Source organism: Balaenoptera ricei, chromosome 16 (assembly GCF_028023285.1).
Source record: "Balaenoptera ricei isolate mBalRic1 chromosome 16, mBalRic1.hap2, whole genome shotgun sequence".
Classification (NCBI taxonomy): Eukaryota; Metazoa; Chordata; class Mammalia; order Artiodactyla; family Balaenopteridae; genus Balaenoptera; species Balaenoptera ricei.
Window position 1 is genome coordinate 120,926,074 of NC_082654.1, and position 15,498 is coordinate 120,941,571.

The 15,498-nt window shown below is 34.7% G+C and overlaps 1 protein-coding gene across 8 annotated transcripts in view; it reads right to left on the reverse strand.

Moving 5' to 3' along the window:
- JMJD1C (jumonji domain containing 1C) overlaps window positions 1-15,498 on the reverse strand; it is a 316,251-nt gene that overhangs the window by 60,254 nt on the left and 240,499 nt on the right. For 7 of the 8 annotated variants that reach the window (XM_059899599.1, XM_059899595.1, XM_059899593.1 and 4 more), the window contains one exon: window positions 11,661-11,774. The exons of the other annotated variant lie outside the window; for it this stretch is intronic. Coding sequence is in view for 5 of the 7 variants with exons in the window: in XM_059899595.1 (XP_059755578.1) it covers window positions 11,661-11,774 (114 nt within the window). In the remaining 2 variants the exon portion in view is untranslated. The remainder of the gene's footprint in view (window positions 1-11,660; window positions 11,775-15,498) is intronic. 8 annotated transcript variants of the gene reach the window in all.

Consider the following 15,498-nt stretch of genomic DNA (forward strand, 5'->3'; position numbering starts at 1 on the left):
CCTCTACTTTAGAACTTTTAGCACGTTGCCATAATTATATTTAAATCTCTCCCCCTGGCCTGAAAGAGAGCCAAGTATTTTATCTGTCTTTAAATCCCCAGTAGCTAGCAAAGTAACTGGCACAAATCAGTAAATGAATGACTGTATGTTACATTTCAACAATCACTGATCTTTTTCCCTTGCATCTTAAAAACATAGCTTCTCTAAAAGGCAGGTCTATGCCTAATAATTTAATGACAGGAATTATACTCCAAACACTGACAAGTGCTTCAGAAAATGTCAACAGTTAAGCAGAACAGTATACTTCAAAATGATTTATCTTTAGGGTTAACCATCATTTGGACAAATTATGCAGTTGTAGAAAAGTGGAAAAAACAGATACCTCAAGTAATCAAAACAGACATATACATAAATAAATAAATTTTAGAGTAAATGGTCAACTGATTTCCAATGAGGGTGACAAGACTATTCAATGAGGAAAGGACAAATGGGGCTGGGAAACTTGGATATCCACAAACAAAAGAATTAAATTGGATTTTTACCTTATACTATCTAAAACATTAATTTAAAATGGGTCAACGGGGCTTCCCTGGTGGCGCAGTGGTTGAGAATCTGCCTGCCAATGCAGGGGACACGGGTTCGAGCCCTGGTCTGGGAAGATCCCACATGCCGCGGAGCAACTAGGCCCGTGAGCCACAACTACTGAGCCTGCGCGTCTGGAGCCTGTGCTCCGCAACGAGAGGCCGCGACAGTGAGAGGCCCGCGCACCACGATGAAGAGTGGCCCCCGCTTGCCGCAACTAGAGAAAGTCCTCGCACAGAAACGAAGACCCAACACAGCCAAAAATAAATAAATAAATAAATAGATAGATAAATATTTTTTAAAAAGGGTCAATGACTTAAACGTAAGAATTAAAACTATAAAACTCTTAGGGGACATTTTTCATGATGTTGGAGTTGGTAATAATTTCTCAGATATGATACTAAAAGCATAGGCAATGAATAGCTACTATTAAGGAAATGAAAAATAACAAGTGTTCTCACAGATATAGAGAAATTGGAACCCTGTTGGTGGGGATGTAAAATGGTTCAGAGCCTGTGGAAAACTGTTTGGCTGTTCCTCAAAAAGTAAAACATACATTTCCATATGCTCTAGCAATCCCATTCTTAGGTATATACCCATGAGAAGTGAAAAGTGGGACTCAAACATTTGTACACCATTGTTCACAGCAGCATTATTCACAACAGTTAAGAGGTGGAAATGACCCAAATGTCCATCAACATATGAATGGATAAACAAAATGTGGCAAATACATACAATGGAATATTATTCAGCCATAAAAAGGAATGAACTGCTGACACATGCTACACAGGTGACTCTTGAAGACATTCTATTAAGTGAAACAAGTCAGTCACAAAAAGGACAAATATTGTAGGATTCCATTTATATGAGGTATTTAGAAGAGGCAAAGAAAGTATAGACCAAGAACAGAGAAGTTACCAGGGGCTAGGAAGAATAGGATACCGGGAAATGGGGTGTTATTGTTTAATGAATGAAGAGTTTCTATTTGGGATGATGAAAAAGTTCTGAAAATGGACAGTGGTGATGGCTGTACAACACTGTGAATGTACTTAATGCCACTGAATTGTACACTTAAATGGTTAAAATGGTTTTACTGTTACCTTCTTTTAAACAAATGCCCGTTATTCCTCTACCCCAAATGGACAATGAGGGTTGAAGTCAATCACGTGGTTGACTCAACTAAAAAACTGTTAAAATGTCTCTGACTAGTCACCATTCCACCTTCACAGGAAAGGCAGGTATGGTTAGCGTTTATGCAAGTGGACCATCCAACACCCATTCTGCTTATTCACTGCATCTCATGCACTTAACCAGTCCTGCTGTCTTAGTGGCTTAGCTAATTTATATTCATCCTGAGACAACTTAGGGGGTCACCTATTCTAAGGACAGGGGCATCCTCTATTTTTCCCACAACCAGGGTAGATTCCTTATACCTCTCTGGTGTCCGCTACTTACTATCTTTTGCCTATATTTACATTTGTATTTTTCCATGTGCTTCTACCATTAGATTATAAACTCTCTGAGGGCAGTGTATTTGTATGCTTGAATACAACACAGCAGGCCCTCAAACATGAATAAAGAGCCCCCAAACGTTATTTTATTGACTAAGGGTTAGTGCTGTTTTGCCTTTAGTCTGAAGCCTAGAAAGACTTGGATTTTAGAGACGGTCCTTTTAACAAGAGGCTAAAACGGCTTTGTTTTAAAGTATTGCTTTTCAATTTTAACTTTGAACAAATCTTTGAGCAAAACAGAGAAAACTAGGCAGCTGAGAAAAGTGGGAGAGGGCAAAACATCTTAATCTGTTTGGATTCTTGCCTAGGGAACAAGTGAGTCTGAAAATGATGCACAGATTTGGGGTACAGCTTGATGCCAGTCTTTGAAAAGTCTAGGGAGATTGTGCAGGCAATAAAATTAAGGAAAAATTTAATCTTATATTTAGGAAAGATGTCAACCCTAAGAAAAATAACAAAGTGCCAAACAAAAGAATGATGTGCAAATAAGTGATGTTTCCTGTTTGACAGCTCACAAAGGCAGGGTGGCATAGTAGAAAAAACATCTTGGAATCTAAAGTTTTTGGTTCAAGTTCTGTTTAGGCTACCACTAGCTGTGTGAACCTAGATGCCAAATCACAACTTCCCTAAACCTCGCTTTCTTTGCCTGTAAAAATTGCTATCACATATTCTCTCCCTTCCTCATATTTCTTCCTTCTTCTCTTTTCAGCCTTTCATCCTCCTACACTCCCACCCCTAATTTACCAAGAAACACAAATATTAGACTTAAAAGGTCCTGCGAAGGAGGGGGAGCTGGTGGGCGCACTGACACTGACACACAAAAGTCACATGGAAACTAGTATTATGAGAAGCAAAACCTATGATTAAGCAGAAGAAACCTGTCTGCAGAAAGAAGACTGAGGAACGGGGGGAGAAGAAATACGTAACTTGAGTTCCTGACCTTCTAGTTCCTAATTCCATTCCAAGTAAGGTTCAGCTGTACTTTTCTGCAGTGGATGTCCATGACATTTCCCGTTGTATCTTTTTAATAGGCCCACCACCCCCTTTTAAAAATTAAATCTAGTTTAAATGGGTTTCCATTTCTGCCACCTAGTCATTGTAAGTTAGACTTCTCAAAGACTTGTGTGAATTAAATAAATTCATATATGTACCCTGAAAGCATTATATGTAATTAAGATAATAATATAATCTGTTTTCCTCATAAGGTAAACATAAGAATTAACTAAAATAATGCACATGGAAATATTTTGGAAAATGTTGAACCTTATAAATGTAAAATATTAACAGCACACTGAGAAATAAAATTTTGATTTTGGGGTTTTTAAATAAAATGGCCGTGCTTTAGTAAGAATTCCCGGTTGGGCAAAAGGAATAAGTAAATAGTATCAAGCTATTTTGATTGGCAGAAAGAAATTGGCAGAAATCTTTGTCAATGATAACTAAGTGATGGCTTAGAATCTTTGGAATCTGATGTCTACAAGCATAATTTCACATACTTTAAATTCATAACAGCAGCCACAAAAAATTAAAAAGAGACTGGCAGATTTTTCAGCATATGATCATAGCAGATTTGTGACCAGGAGAGAACTATCGCAGACTGTGACTTATAAATGTTTTTAATCTGAATATTGCAGAACAGCTCATACGTGGGCCAAATTTCAGTCAAAATAACATGTTCCTGAACTTCATGAATATATTTTCAACACACCAAGTTTTGCAACCAATTTTTACAAATGAAGAACTCCCTTTTTAATAGCAGCAGACAATACACGTTGGCATACCTGATTTGTGGGACCTTAAGCATGTTTCACAACTTTTTTTGAAATTATGGCAATAAAGAATCATGCAGGCAGGTGGGAGATAAAAGTATTTAAACAGAATGCAGAGCAAAATTACTGAATATTAAAACATGATGTACCAATTTAAAATTTTTAAAAAGCCTACTTAAATAAGGAAGTAACAACGATTCTGTTTTGGCTTCTGGTTCTGCTTTTCTTGTAGTCCATTCTACTTTCTAGGCTTCAGCTTGCCTCCACTACTGCAAGCTGTCACTTTTGACTAGAAATGGAATAAAGCCAAGTACTACACAATAGCAGCTTCCTGCTCTGGCCTCATCTCCTAGACCACCCCCCAGGCCAATGCCTGCCCACAGATGCTGATCCTACCAAGCCAATATTCCACCAGCAATCAGTTCACAGCTATGGCTATGATCCTGTATTTTTTATACTCTTGGCACAGTGTATATCCTACAATCTCACAGTTCTCATTTTTACTGACATTATGGCAACAAGGCACCTCTAATTTCAATCAAATGTTAATATGAAGGCAAAGTGAAATGCACACAAAAACTCATGGACTAACTGAGAACGTCCTCAACTCTGTCAAAATATAATTCAGAAACAGATACAGAAAAATATAGAATAGAAAGAAAGCTCTCAGTAGGTACTACTAATCCAAACAATCCTGTTATTCCAGTTTTGCATAATTTCGATTTGCATCTGGCACTGCCTAGCTTAATACTTCTCTCTTTTGAGATAAACCTAGATTTAGGTTGAATGTCTTTTATCCCTGAGGCTAAAATCATTAGCCAGGGACTAACTTGATTAGGTTAATGTTCGTCAGAAATATTTGCTTTCCCACATTGAGCAAGTTCACAGAATTATGGCTTTAAATGTTGGAAAGGAACTTCAAAGGTCATTTAGACCAACTCTTATTCAATGCTTAGAGGACTTCCAAACTGCAGTACTACATCCTCATGGCCTCCCTCCAGAGCCAAAGAAAAACAATTCTGTAATTTGCTGCATATCACTTATACTTTTTGAGATAAAAATAACTATCAGCAGCAAGTAGAGCTTATGACTTGCCCCGTGGGAAAAAAGGTAAGGATGTGTTGTGGAGAGTAATCCCACAATAGGGTTCTGCATCTTTTCTAATATCATTTTCTTAAAACAGGAGTTTAAGAAGTCACTGAGGCATCTTATCTAAATATACTTTTTAAAAAGGGGGAGAGGGAAGAAGAAATACTACTACAGAGACATGTTCTGTTACACAGTGACCATGGCTTGTACCAACACCGAAAAAGTTTATCTAGTACCAGCTGCAGAAGGAATGGTGAGAGTTCCAGAGAAGACAAATAAAACAGATTGTTAAAAGAGGCGCAGATGGTGGCAGAGAAATGTCCAATGGTTGCATATGGTAAGAAGAGAAAGGAGTTTCAAATATCTACCACAAAGGTTTAAGACACCATCTATAAAAAGGGAGATTTAGAGCATGTCTAAATAGCAGTGACCTTCTATGGAGCAGTTTCTATGTAGTAATAAGCTCTTAAATGTGTCATTCACTTAATCTAACTCTGAGATGGATCGTATATTTATCTTATAGATGAGGAAACCAATTATTGAGCATGCTTTAGACTTTCCCAATGTCACATCGCTAGCAAACGGCAAAGCTAGGATTTGAAACCATATCTGCATGAATTAACTTCAAAATTCATAGCCAGGCTGATTCTCTAAGACAAAAGATGCCATCAATTAGCTCCTTCTGATATAGTACAACAACCAGATGTCACTGTTATGTAGAAAATTTTGTTTTTGTTATTCTCTTGCTTCAAAGCTTCCAATGATTCATAGGGCCTACAAGATAAAAGTCACTTAGTAACTGTACTTAGCAATCCTTTTCCTCTTTTATCTGACCCCACAATACTTATTTCTCTGGTATGATGTCTATATTCAAAACCAAACTCTCTTCTCTAGCTAGACTGATATTCTACTAACCCCTAAATCTACTTCATCATTGATCACGAAATCCTTTCTGCTAAATGTCTGCCTCACTCTCCCTATCTTTCACTTCCATCTCCATTCAAAAGAATCCCATTCAAGTTTTACCCTCTTCATGATACTTCTTTATACCACTTCAATCTCTGCTGGCTTCTTTCTTTTGTATTACTGAAGTCTTTACTATGCATTTTTGGCTCCTTAAATCAAATCTATTTCAAGGAAATTTTTAAAAATCTAAGTTGTTATCATGGATTATAAATAAACTCTTTGGAAACTAATAAGGACTATGACTTATACTTTTATTTTTTTATTTTTTTAATTTATTTTTTTGGCCACACAGTGTGGCCTGTGGGATCTTAGTTCCCCGACCAGGGATTGAGCCTGTGCCCGCTGCAGTGGAAGCACGGAGTCTTAACCACTGGACCACCAAGGAAGTCCCTTTATCAACTTTTGAAAACCATCAAGCACCTAAGCAGGATGCTATGAATAGGGAAACCACATAATTTAAATAACTGCTAAATGAATGAAGTCAGTTGGGATGTTTCTAACACCAGACATTAAAAAATTTCAAGGGTAAGTCAAAGGGAAGTAGAGTCTGAGCATAAAACTGCCATTTAAACACTCCTTTCTGGGAAAAAAAAAATCAAGTGAGTTAACAGTAAGTGGAACTTCTGTTCTGAGCCCGTCTCTCCCCACCTCAACTCAGGAGCAGATGCTCTCATTCTCGAGGGTGGGGTGTGAGCACACTCCACTCCCATATCCTAATAGGAGGTGTACTTCCGTTATTTCTTATAAATACCTATCTCTCAATACCAAGTTCAGTTATCATTACAAAACAACAAACAAAAAAACCCACCAATTTCTACCATAAAAATAAAACAACAGTTTTCTAGGCAGTTTCTGAAAGTCAATTTATTTTTTTCTTCTAGTAAAATTAATGAGGGAGCAGTAATTTGACACCAGAAAGAACAAATCTGAGAGTAATTCTGGGATAGAAACATTTACCTAACTACATAAATCCTGTACCAGGTCAAATTCTCATTTCCTCTACAGGAACGTTAGTTTAAAAATGCTCTAAAGTGATATATCTATACTACAAATTGAAACGAGAGTAAAGAAAAGGGCGAAAAAGTTGTCTTTTCTCTACCCACCAAAGCAATACTAACAATGAAGTTCTGTTTACTTCCTCTCTAAACTATTAGCAATATCATTATAGTTCTCTGGGGAATAAATCTGCTTATAAGCCAAATTACTACCAACAAGATTTCCAAACTTTTCAGTGGCTCACTTATGTCAAATACTTCACTCAACAAAATATAACATTTAGCAGGTAACAACCAAACAACTAGTTGATTGTTCATCTAGGCTGACTGGAGGCTAAATTTCACCTCACTCAAACTCATCTCATCCTGGTAGTGAAGCAATTCCAAATAACAAAAATTTAGAAGGAAAAAAAATACATGTCTCTGCTACATGCCACTCCTTAAAACTATTTTTAGTAAACCAGATGTGTTGAGCAACAACTAACTTAGGGATATTCTCAAACTGCAGACAATAAATTTATATAATCAATGATGGAATGTGGTTCAAAATAGACTCCAATTGAAAAAACAACTTTCTCACTGAAGGAGCATAGAGCAATGATAAACAGATCTGACACAGTTCAGACACTTTCATTAAATAATATAAGACTCTTCTCTGTTCAAGTCCTTAATCAATCTTTAGTCTAGGAAATAAGAAAATACTCAGGTTTGTTCCACGCATTCCCTTCAACCAGCAATTCACAGCACAACAGTACTATATCAAGGACTTAGTAAAGTAGTTCAATGTCTGTATTTTGCAATGGTAGAAACTGAAGTATTAGTAGTCTTATCTCTGAACTTTTAGCACATTATAATGTTCAAGAACTTCAAATAGGATCATTCCTTCAGGTCTAGGATGATTCTACCTTATTCTAGGGAAAACACCTCTTTAGTATTGCATTGGCCAAAAAGTTCGTTTGGGTTTTCCGTAAGAAAACAGAAAAACCCGAACTTTTTGGCCAACCCAATACAGTGAATTTTAATATACAATAAGATAGACATTGGGTATAATTTTAAGCCAGCACATTCTGCTTCAAACCTTTAATGGTTTTCAACTAGTGCCCTTTGTATTATTCCTTTATTACATTTAAAAGCAAAAAGGATTGTGATCCCTAGAAAACAGTGGACTAACAAGCCAGACCAACCCAGATTAATTGATTATGAGTCATGTACGATTTTCAGGTAAGAAATAATCTCTTCTATATCCTCTATGAGGCAACCAACCTGAAAACTGCAGGTGTGTGCATGGCCAGAAGCCAAAATCCAGGACAAGATGATTTCAAAATCATGCTGAAAGTTCAATGTTCATATTTCATTATCAAACTTTTTTACATGAACTTGATCAAAACTTCAAATTTTAGTGGAAAGTTTTTTAAAACTTCTGTACTCATCCTCCAAAGTAAAGCAACCATACCACAGAAATCATAGTAATTAAAAAAAAAAAAACCCAAAAACTATAAAAAGCAGCTTTAAGAACAAATAATTTGTGTTTTCCTCCTCCTTCCCAGCCAGCTGAGAGACACAGTAGAATCTGAAGAGCTCCCTCCTACTTCCTCTCTTTTTCCCTTCCCCCTTTACTTCAAAGAAAGTTAATTGCAGCCAGGCATGATCAGGAAATCTGAAAGGAGGAAGCAGAAACTCATTTGTGTGCAAAAGGAAGGAAAAAACAGAATTAACAATACCATGGTACGCTGCATCAGCAATGTATTAATATGCATTCATTATATTGTCTATAAAATGTTGATTTGATTTCTCTCCTCATTCAACTTGCTTTCCAAAATATTGAAAACTGTAATCTATGATGGTTGCACCCTGATCCACCAACCACATGTAACTTAAAAAAATGACCAAATTGCGACTTCCTTTGGTGGTCCAGCAATTAAGACTCCATGCTCCCAATGCAGGGGGTCTGGGTTCGATCCCTGGTCAGGGAACCAGATCCCGCATGCCACAACTAAAAGATCCCGCGAGCCGCGACTAAGGCCCAGTGTAGATAGATAGATAGATAAATAAATAAATATTTTAAAAAAAGAACAAATCAACTAACTTAATACATGCCATCTGATACTCAATACACTGAAGTGATTCAGAAAGATAAGTGCAAACCAGTGACCTAAAAGTGAAAGGATCTGTATTAATTCTGAGTCATCTGTTTCCTAACCATTACCTTACAATATATGCTATTGTGATATATTTAAAAATAGGGCTGTACCACTATAAAGGTAACTAAAGGGAGCATACTACTACAGAATAAAATGCTGAGCACTCAAGGAGAAAGATGGTGAATGGGAATTCCCACTATAAAACTATTTAAACAGATTCACAGTGAAGCATCACTTGTGGGAATTTTTCAAACAAAACTTAGGTGTACTCTATACAGAAAGGCCATTTCCAAAGAAGACTTTTTTCCCCATCCCACATAAGAAGTCTACAAAGGACAATTAACACCCAGATTCAGAAGAAACTGCCTCACGAAATTTAAAGAAATGAGAAAAAACAGGGAGACCATTTTAAAAACTTGTTCAATTTTCCCCAAACGCCCTTCGACTTACATATGGTTACCCTAAGGTTAAGATTTATCAAGGCCCTATTTACAAAATCTATGCCAGGAACAGCTGCCATGTTTAACATGCCAAGGAATTTAATGTACTGTTTGGACAACTGGTTAGAGAAAAGCATTGTGGGATAAAGCCACTCTAATTACATGAACTCTAAAAGTATTTCCTTTATGTAGAGTATGTCTATATTTTATAAATTCATTTAAATAAATAACTTTGAAAACCTAGACTAAGCCATCTTCAGTCTCTGGAGTAAATTTTCATTCAAAATATTACAGTAGCTGTCTATAATGTACATACTGGAGAAACTTTTAACATTTTTAACCTGGTTTTAAAAACATTAAATATAAAAATTAAAATACATACAAAAAAGCTTTATTGTATACCATTTATTACTTGTAAAACTCTTAAGAAACACTAAAATTAAGGTATGCTGCATCCTAAACCAAGTGCTGTTAGTGTAATTCCTTCTGATCTCTTAGAACTGAGAATTCACATTATTTGTGAAGCACAAATGGTTAAAATGTCAAGTGAATCACCATCACCTTTGGATGATCGTATCCTTCTAGGCCAGAGGTCAACTTACCTATACTAGCAGGGAAAATATAAATAGCTAACAAAGACAATCATACAAATCACCAAGTCAAATAAGACTTTAGCTCTTAAGCCTTTATTTCTAATTCTTTCAATCACTATAATTTTAATAAACATGTTGTATAGTTTTAGGCCACCTGGCAAGAGTTTATTTTTAAAAGTAATTTCTACATAATGATTTCAGTTCTCTAAATCAAATCCAAGCTTCTACAGTGCTAATCAGCAGCCACAGAATTAAAATACTGAGGTGGAAGGTTCCTCTGATTTTTACCTATACTCACCTAGTCTAATTCCCACTAAAAGACTGTTAGAAATGAGACAAATAAGGCTATAGCAAGCTAAATGGCATTTACACTAAAACCAAAACAAAATAAAACCCGAGGGAAATGCTCTAACACCTCCAATATTAAACTGGAACTGCTATGAATTTTTAGCTGTAATCAAAGAGCAAAAGCTAACAGTACAAAAATGAGGCCATTTAATGAACTATGAAAAATAATGTGAAAAGACAAAAACACCCATGTAGACTTCAAAGTAAGAAATAACATTTAATCGAGAGAACTATCATCTCCTTTTGGTAGATCTAATAAAAGCGGAACATCACTACTAATTCCCTTAAGTATTATAACTTCACACACAACAAACCACTGCTCATTAACTCAAGCTCTTGTTCTTTCCATGGAAACAATGCCTCTATATTTTACTTTTGAAAAACAGTAACTATTCTGAAATGAAATAGGAGTGTTGACTTTCAGCTCCATTAAAAAAAAGAAAGTCAAACTAGTTCACTCATACTTTCTTTCAATGCACTTTTTATATTATCTTAAACATTTAAGTAAAAAAAACCTATAAAATATACTGATTTAATTCAACCTAAAATCCAAATATACAAAGAAAACAAACTTCTGAGCATTTTTACTTCAACCTTAAAAAATTAACTCACAGAACTTAACTAGAGATTTTAAAAAACATTTAGCTTACTACTTTTGATATGAGTTTCTTTACATGATTTAAATCTAAAAACCTACTAGAGAACGTTTTTTCCAATTAAGTGTATTTGTATTTAAATTGCAACAACTAGGAATTAAAATTTAGAAACTGAACAATTCAATTAATGACAACCTAAAGGAAAATTCCCACTTAAAAAGAAAATGAACTACTATTATGCTAAACTGATATGAATGTATATAGTAAACACTAATCTCATTTAATTACATTAATTGACTCAATTCTTAACCTTTAGAGCTGGAGACAAAGATAATTTATACTAATATCTAACCAGTTATTTTCTAACAATGAACATTATTTAGAATGGCAGGGACTTTTATTTTGCTCACTTGTGCATGCGACAGGACGCTGGCTGGCTCACAGTAAGTTCTTGGTATATATTTGTTGACTGGATAAATGAATCATTTATCCTATAATCAAAATTTATCAGATGCACTGGGTTTCTTATACACCTTGATGTTAGCTAGAATTGAATATTCTAAAGAATATCTGAATATCAGTGAAGTTTAGTGAATAGTTAATTTTTAAAAGCAACCTAAAATTTCTTACCTGGTAGGGCTGAAAGGCACTATCTTCAGTTAAAAAATCCAGTTGTTTATCTACAAGGAATTCTACTGCAGTGATTGAACTGGGTATACTTTTTTCAACCAGGGGTTTGAAAGTCTGGTAAGAGAAAAAAAAAAAATTCTAATGGTTATTTTCTGGATTTTATCCTCAAAATGTGAAGGGGTATATATAAATACAATGTATTAAAGTCATCATCATAATGGTTTTAGGATACCAATTGATATCGGTTTTCATATTATAACCTAAAGCGATGCTTTTATCCATACAATAGAGTACTTTATTTATTTAAAAGAAATGAAGATTTCAAGAAATGATATGAAAAAATTCCAGTATTAAGTCCCAGTTTATTTTAAAAGAGGGATATAATCAAATATACATGTGTATAAAAATTTCTAATATAAAAAAAGAGAAATTGCTTCTGAAAAGTAAACTGGGTAGGAGAGCATATTACCCCAACTCTTTAAAATATTGTAAGTATTATTCTTTATAAAACAGAGTAGTTATGATTTACATGTGTAATTTTTTTCCTAGCTCATTCACATCAAGAAGGATTTTAAATGATCAGGATGCATCTGGTCTTTTAACTCCACCCCGTGTACTACTCACCCCCGCCCCTGCCCCAAGCACAAATAAAAATCCAGCTGCTTCACTAAGAGCAGCATGGGGGAAGGGTGTAGGAAAAGAAGAGGGAGGTAAGAAGTATTACACAAAACCAACCTTTCAGTAAAGTCTCTCCAGATTTCCACTATTAAAAAGCAAAACAAAACAAAACACGGGCGGGGGCGGGGGGAGCAAATCCATGGTCATTTGATTGTTTTAAAGGAGACTCAACTTTTACATAAAGAAATTTACTCATATCTTGGGGTGGGGGTGGGAGTGAGCGAGGCAGGAGAGGAAGAGGAAGGAAGGAAATAAAGGTACTATATATGCATTTTTCTTATGACTATCACAATCACTTTCGAATAGAAGCAGTCTGAATAAAAGCCAAGTACATTATATCCATGATACTGCTTTAAAACTTAAAAAATGAAAACAATATTCCACAGTCTTAAAAACATATAGTGGCTTTACTATAAAAGAATCTAAGTTTGGAAAATGAAATAAACAAGGAACTAAGTTGCTAAACTACCTATATCACATGGGGAAATCTTTCTTGCTACAGGCAACTTCTGCAACCATTTGGATGTAAACCAAAGCTTTCGGCACAGACAGTAAAAATCCCCAGGAGATCCAAAGCCACTGTATTTCCCCCTTCTCTTATTTATGTCTTAAAGAAATCTAACATCTTACTAATCACAACTAATAAACACTCTGGGGAAAAACTTTTCAAGATTTTTAATTCAGAATGGCTCTTAAGCAGTTAATTTCTCTATTTAAGAAATTGTTTTTAAAGCTTTCAATTCGATTCATTGAGTCTGTGTTTTGAAAAAGCTAAAAACACAGAGGATAAATATTTTAAACATGCCTTATTTCTACACTATCCACACCATGAACTAATAAATGATATCTTCTTTCACAAATTAACATGAAAAAAATTCTCTTGCACCTCCACTTATTTTCAGTATTCATGATTAGAAAACCTAATCACAGTAATATCCTCCCTCCTATGTCCTAGGGCTAACCTTTTAAGTACTACATATGTAGCAAAAGTATTTTTATTTGGGTGAGAAATTACATTTTCAAAACAGACATTCCCCCATTATTTAGCTATCTCCTGCTACTGCTGCCATCTAACATTTTCCATTTACCATAACTAAATTCCTTAGTGTAGTATGTAACATTTTCATATTATATCTTTGTTTAGTTTTTAGTAAACTAGAAAACACTGGCACCTTCTCAGGAGAACTTTTAATCCTTGAACTTTATCAAATGCTCTACTTCTTTTTAAACAGTACCAAGTCAGATCAACTTGGGAAGGTTAACAAAAAGGTCTACAAAAGGTATTATCTAAGTGGCTAAACATACAATTCAATTAAGTAGGATCTGGAAAAAAAGTAAACTTCTCCAGTCTTGAGTGCCTCTTTCTTAAGCAAATAATATAGGTGGTTTGCATTTCCTATGAGAACTAGTCATTTTATAATATGAAAAACATTCTTGTGAAGAGAACCTCTCAGAACTCAGCTTTTTAAGGTAGGTCAGAGTTCTAAGGGTAAATTTCAACAGGCCAATTTATCATAATTTAAATTACTGAGTTAGAAAAAACAAAGGTTTAGTTTCTAGGCTAAAATAAAGAATTTCTCATTTTAGGATATCTAATTGAAAGCCACTGGTAGAATTTAGCTATCAGAAATGTTAAAAGACTGGTTTATAATGGTCTATTTCTGATACATGAATACTTATAATACCCATGTACAAATGGAAGTCAAAAGTATACCATGCTTCTTAAATATTAGCAAACAGGGCCACGACTTGCAAATTTTAAAATGTGCAATTACTTTTAAACTACAAATATGTTCCCACAAGTGCCGATAAATACTTTTATAGTACTTGTTAAAGAAATGTTTTAATATGTATTAAACAAGCAATCCTAAAAATATGCGACTGTTTGTACTTTATGGAAAAATTAAAGACAAACAACATATAAAACTAAGAGTTAAAATACATCCTGATTCCCTAAAGTGGCAAGTCAATGATGTAACCATTAACTTTTGTATCCAAGTCAAACACATCCATTTCAAAGACATATTATTAGCTTAAAAATAAAAAATATTTAAATAAAAGCGAATGGATCCTACAGATTTTTATGTAGTAAGTATTTCATGGGTCTAGGTGCACTGGAATGTAAAGAAACTAGAACTCATGCATAGCTAAGTAATTCAAGACTCTAAAGATATACCATTCTATGAGGAACTTCCACAGCCTAAGGGGAAGCAAGGAGCTACCATCTGATGAAAGTCACAGTAGAATATGGCCCTAATCATAAAAAGACTATTATTCTAATGCTGAAAAAAGCCTTTGAAAATCCAAATTAAAATTACCAATTAAACAAAACACTTTTTCAATTTTATTAATGGATTGGGAGTTCTTTTAAGGTCCTTTGTCTTTGTTAACTGTACTTTAAAAATAGTATAAAGCCAAAATAAATACTTAGTTGAGAGCATGCATTTCTAGTAGGGCCTACCACACTATAGGAAGAATGCTTAGAACAACTGTATCCTGTTTGGGGCTCCATGCTGCACCACATTCCATTCACATGAGGAAGAGGCGAACAGATGAGCCCTCCTTGAAAAAATATTTTTAAAATAAATCAGCTACAGTTCTCAAACATAACTGAGCTGCTCAAACAAACCATGTTAAAGCTCATCATTTAACATTTAATTGGAAATTCATGGAGTTTATATCTACAGTCTGAGTTTCTAACAATCTCCAGTTAACATTTAACAATTCCTTTTCCAAGTGAAAAAAATCAGGCTCATTAACTACAAAAATCTGATATAAATCTCCCTAAAGGAATACTAAAGCAGAAAACAATCTAGGATACATTTCAGAAGTCAAGGTTTAGTCTTAAAAAAAAAAAAAAAAGACTGGAGTGACTCTAAAGAACAAAGTCCAAATTCCCACCCAAGCAGGTCTATTGAAAAACACGATACTGTTAGAAAACAAGTTGGGGGTGGGGACAAGAATACACCACAGAAGAAAACCCTCACAAAACAAACACCCCTACTTCCCTTAACACATTATATTCTAAAACCCTAATCTAAAACATTTCTGCTATAATACTTTAAACAACTGAGCTCTTTTTTTTTTATCTTTACAGTGTTATGAAATTACTACACACACAATAAATCTCTTCCTAAACAAATGAAATCGTTAAAAATTC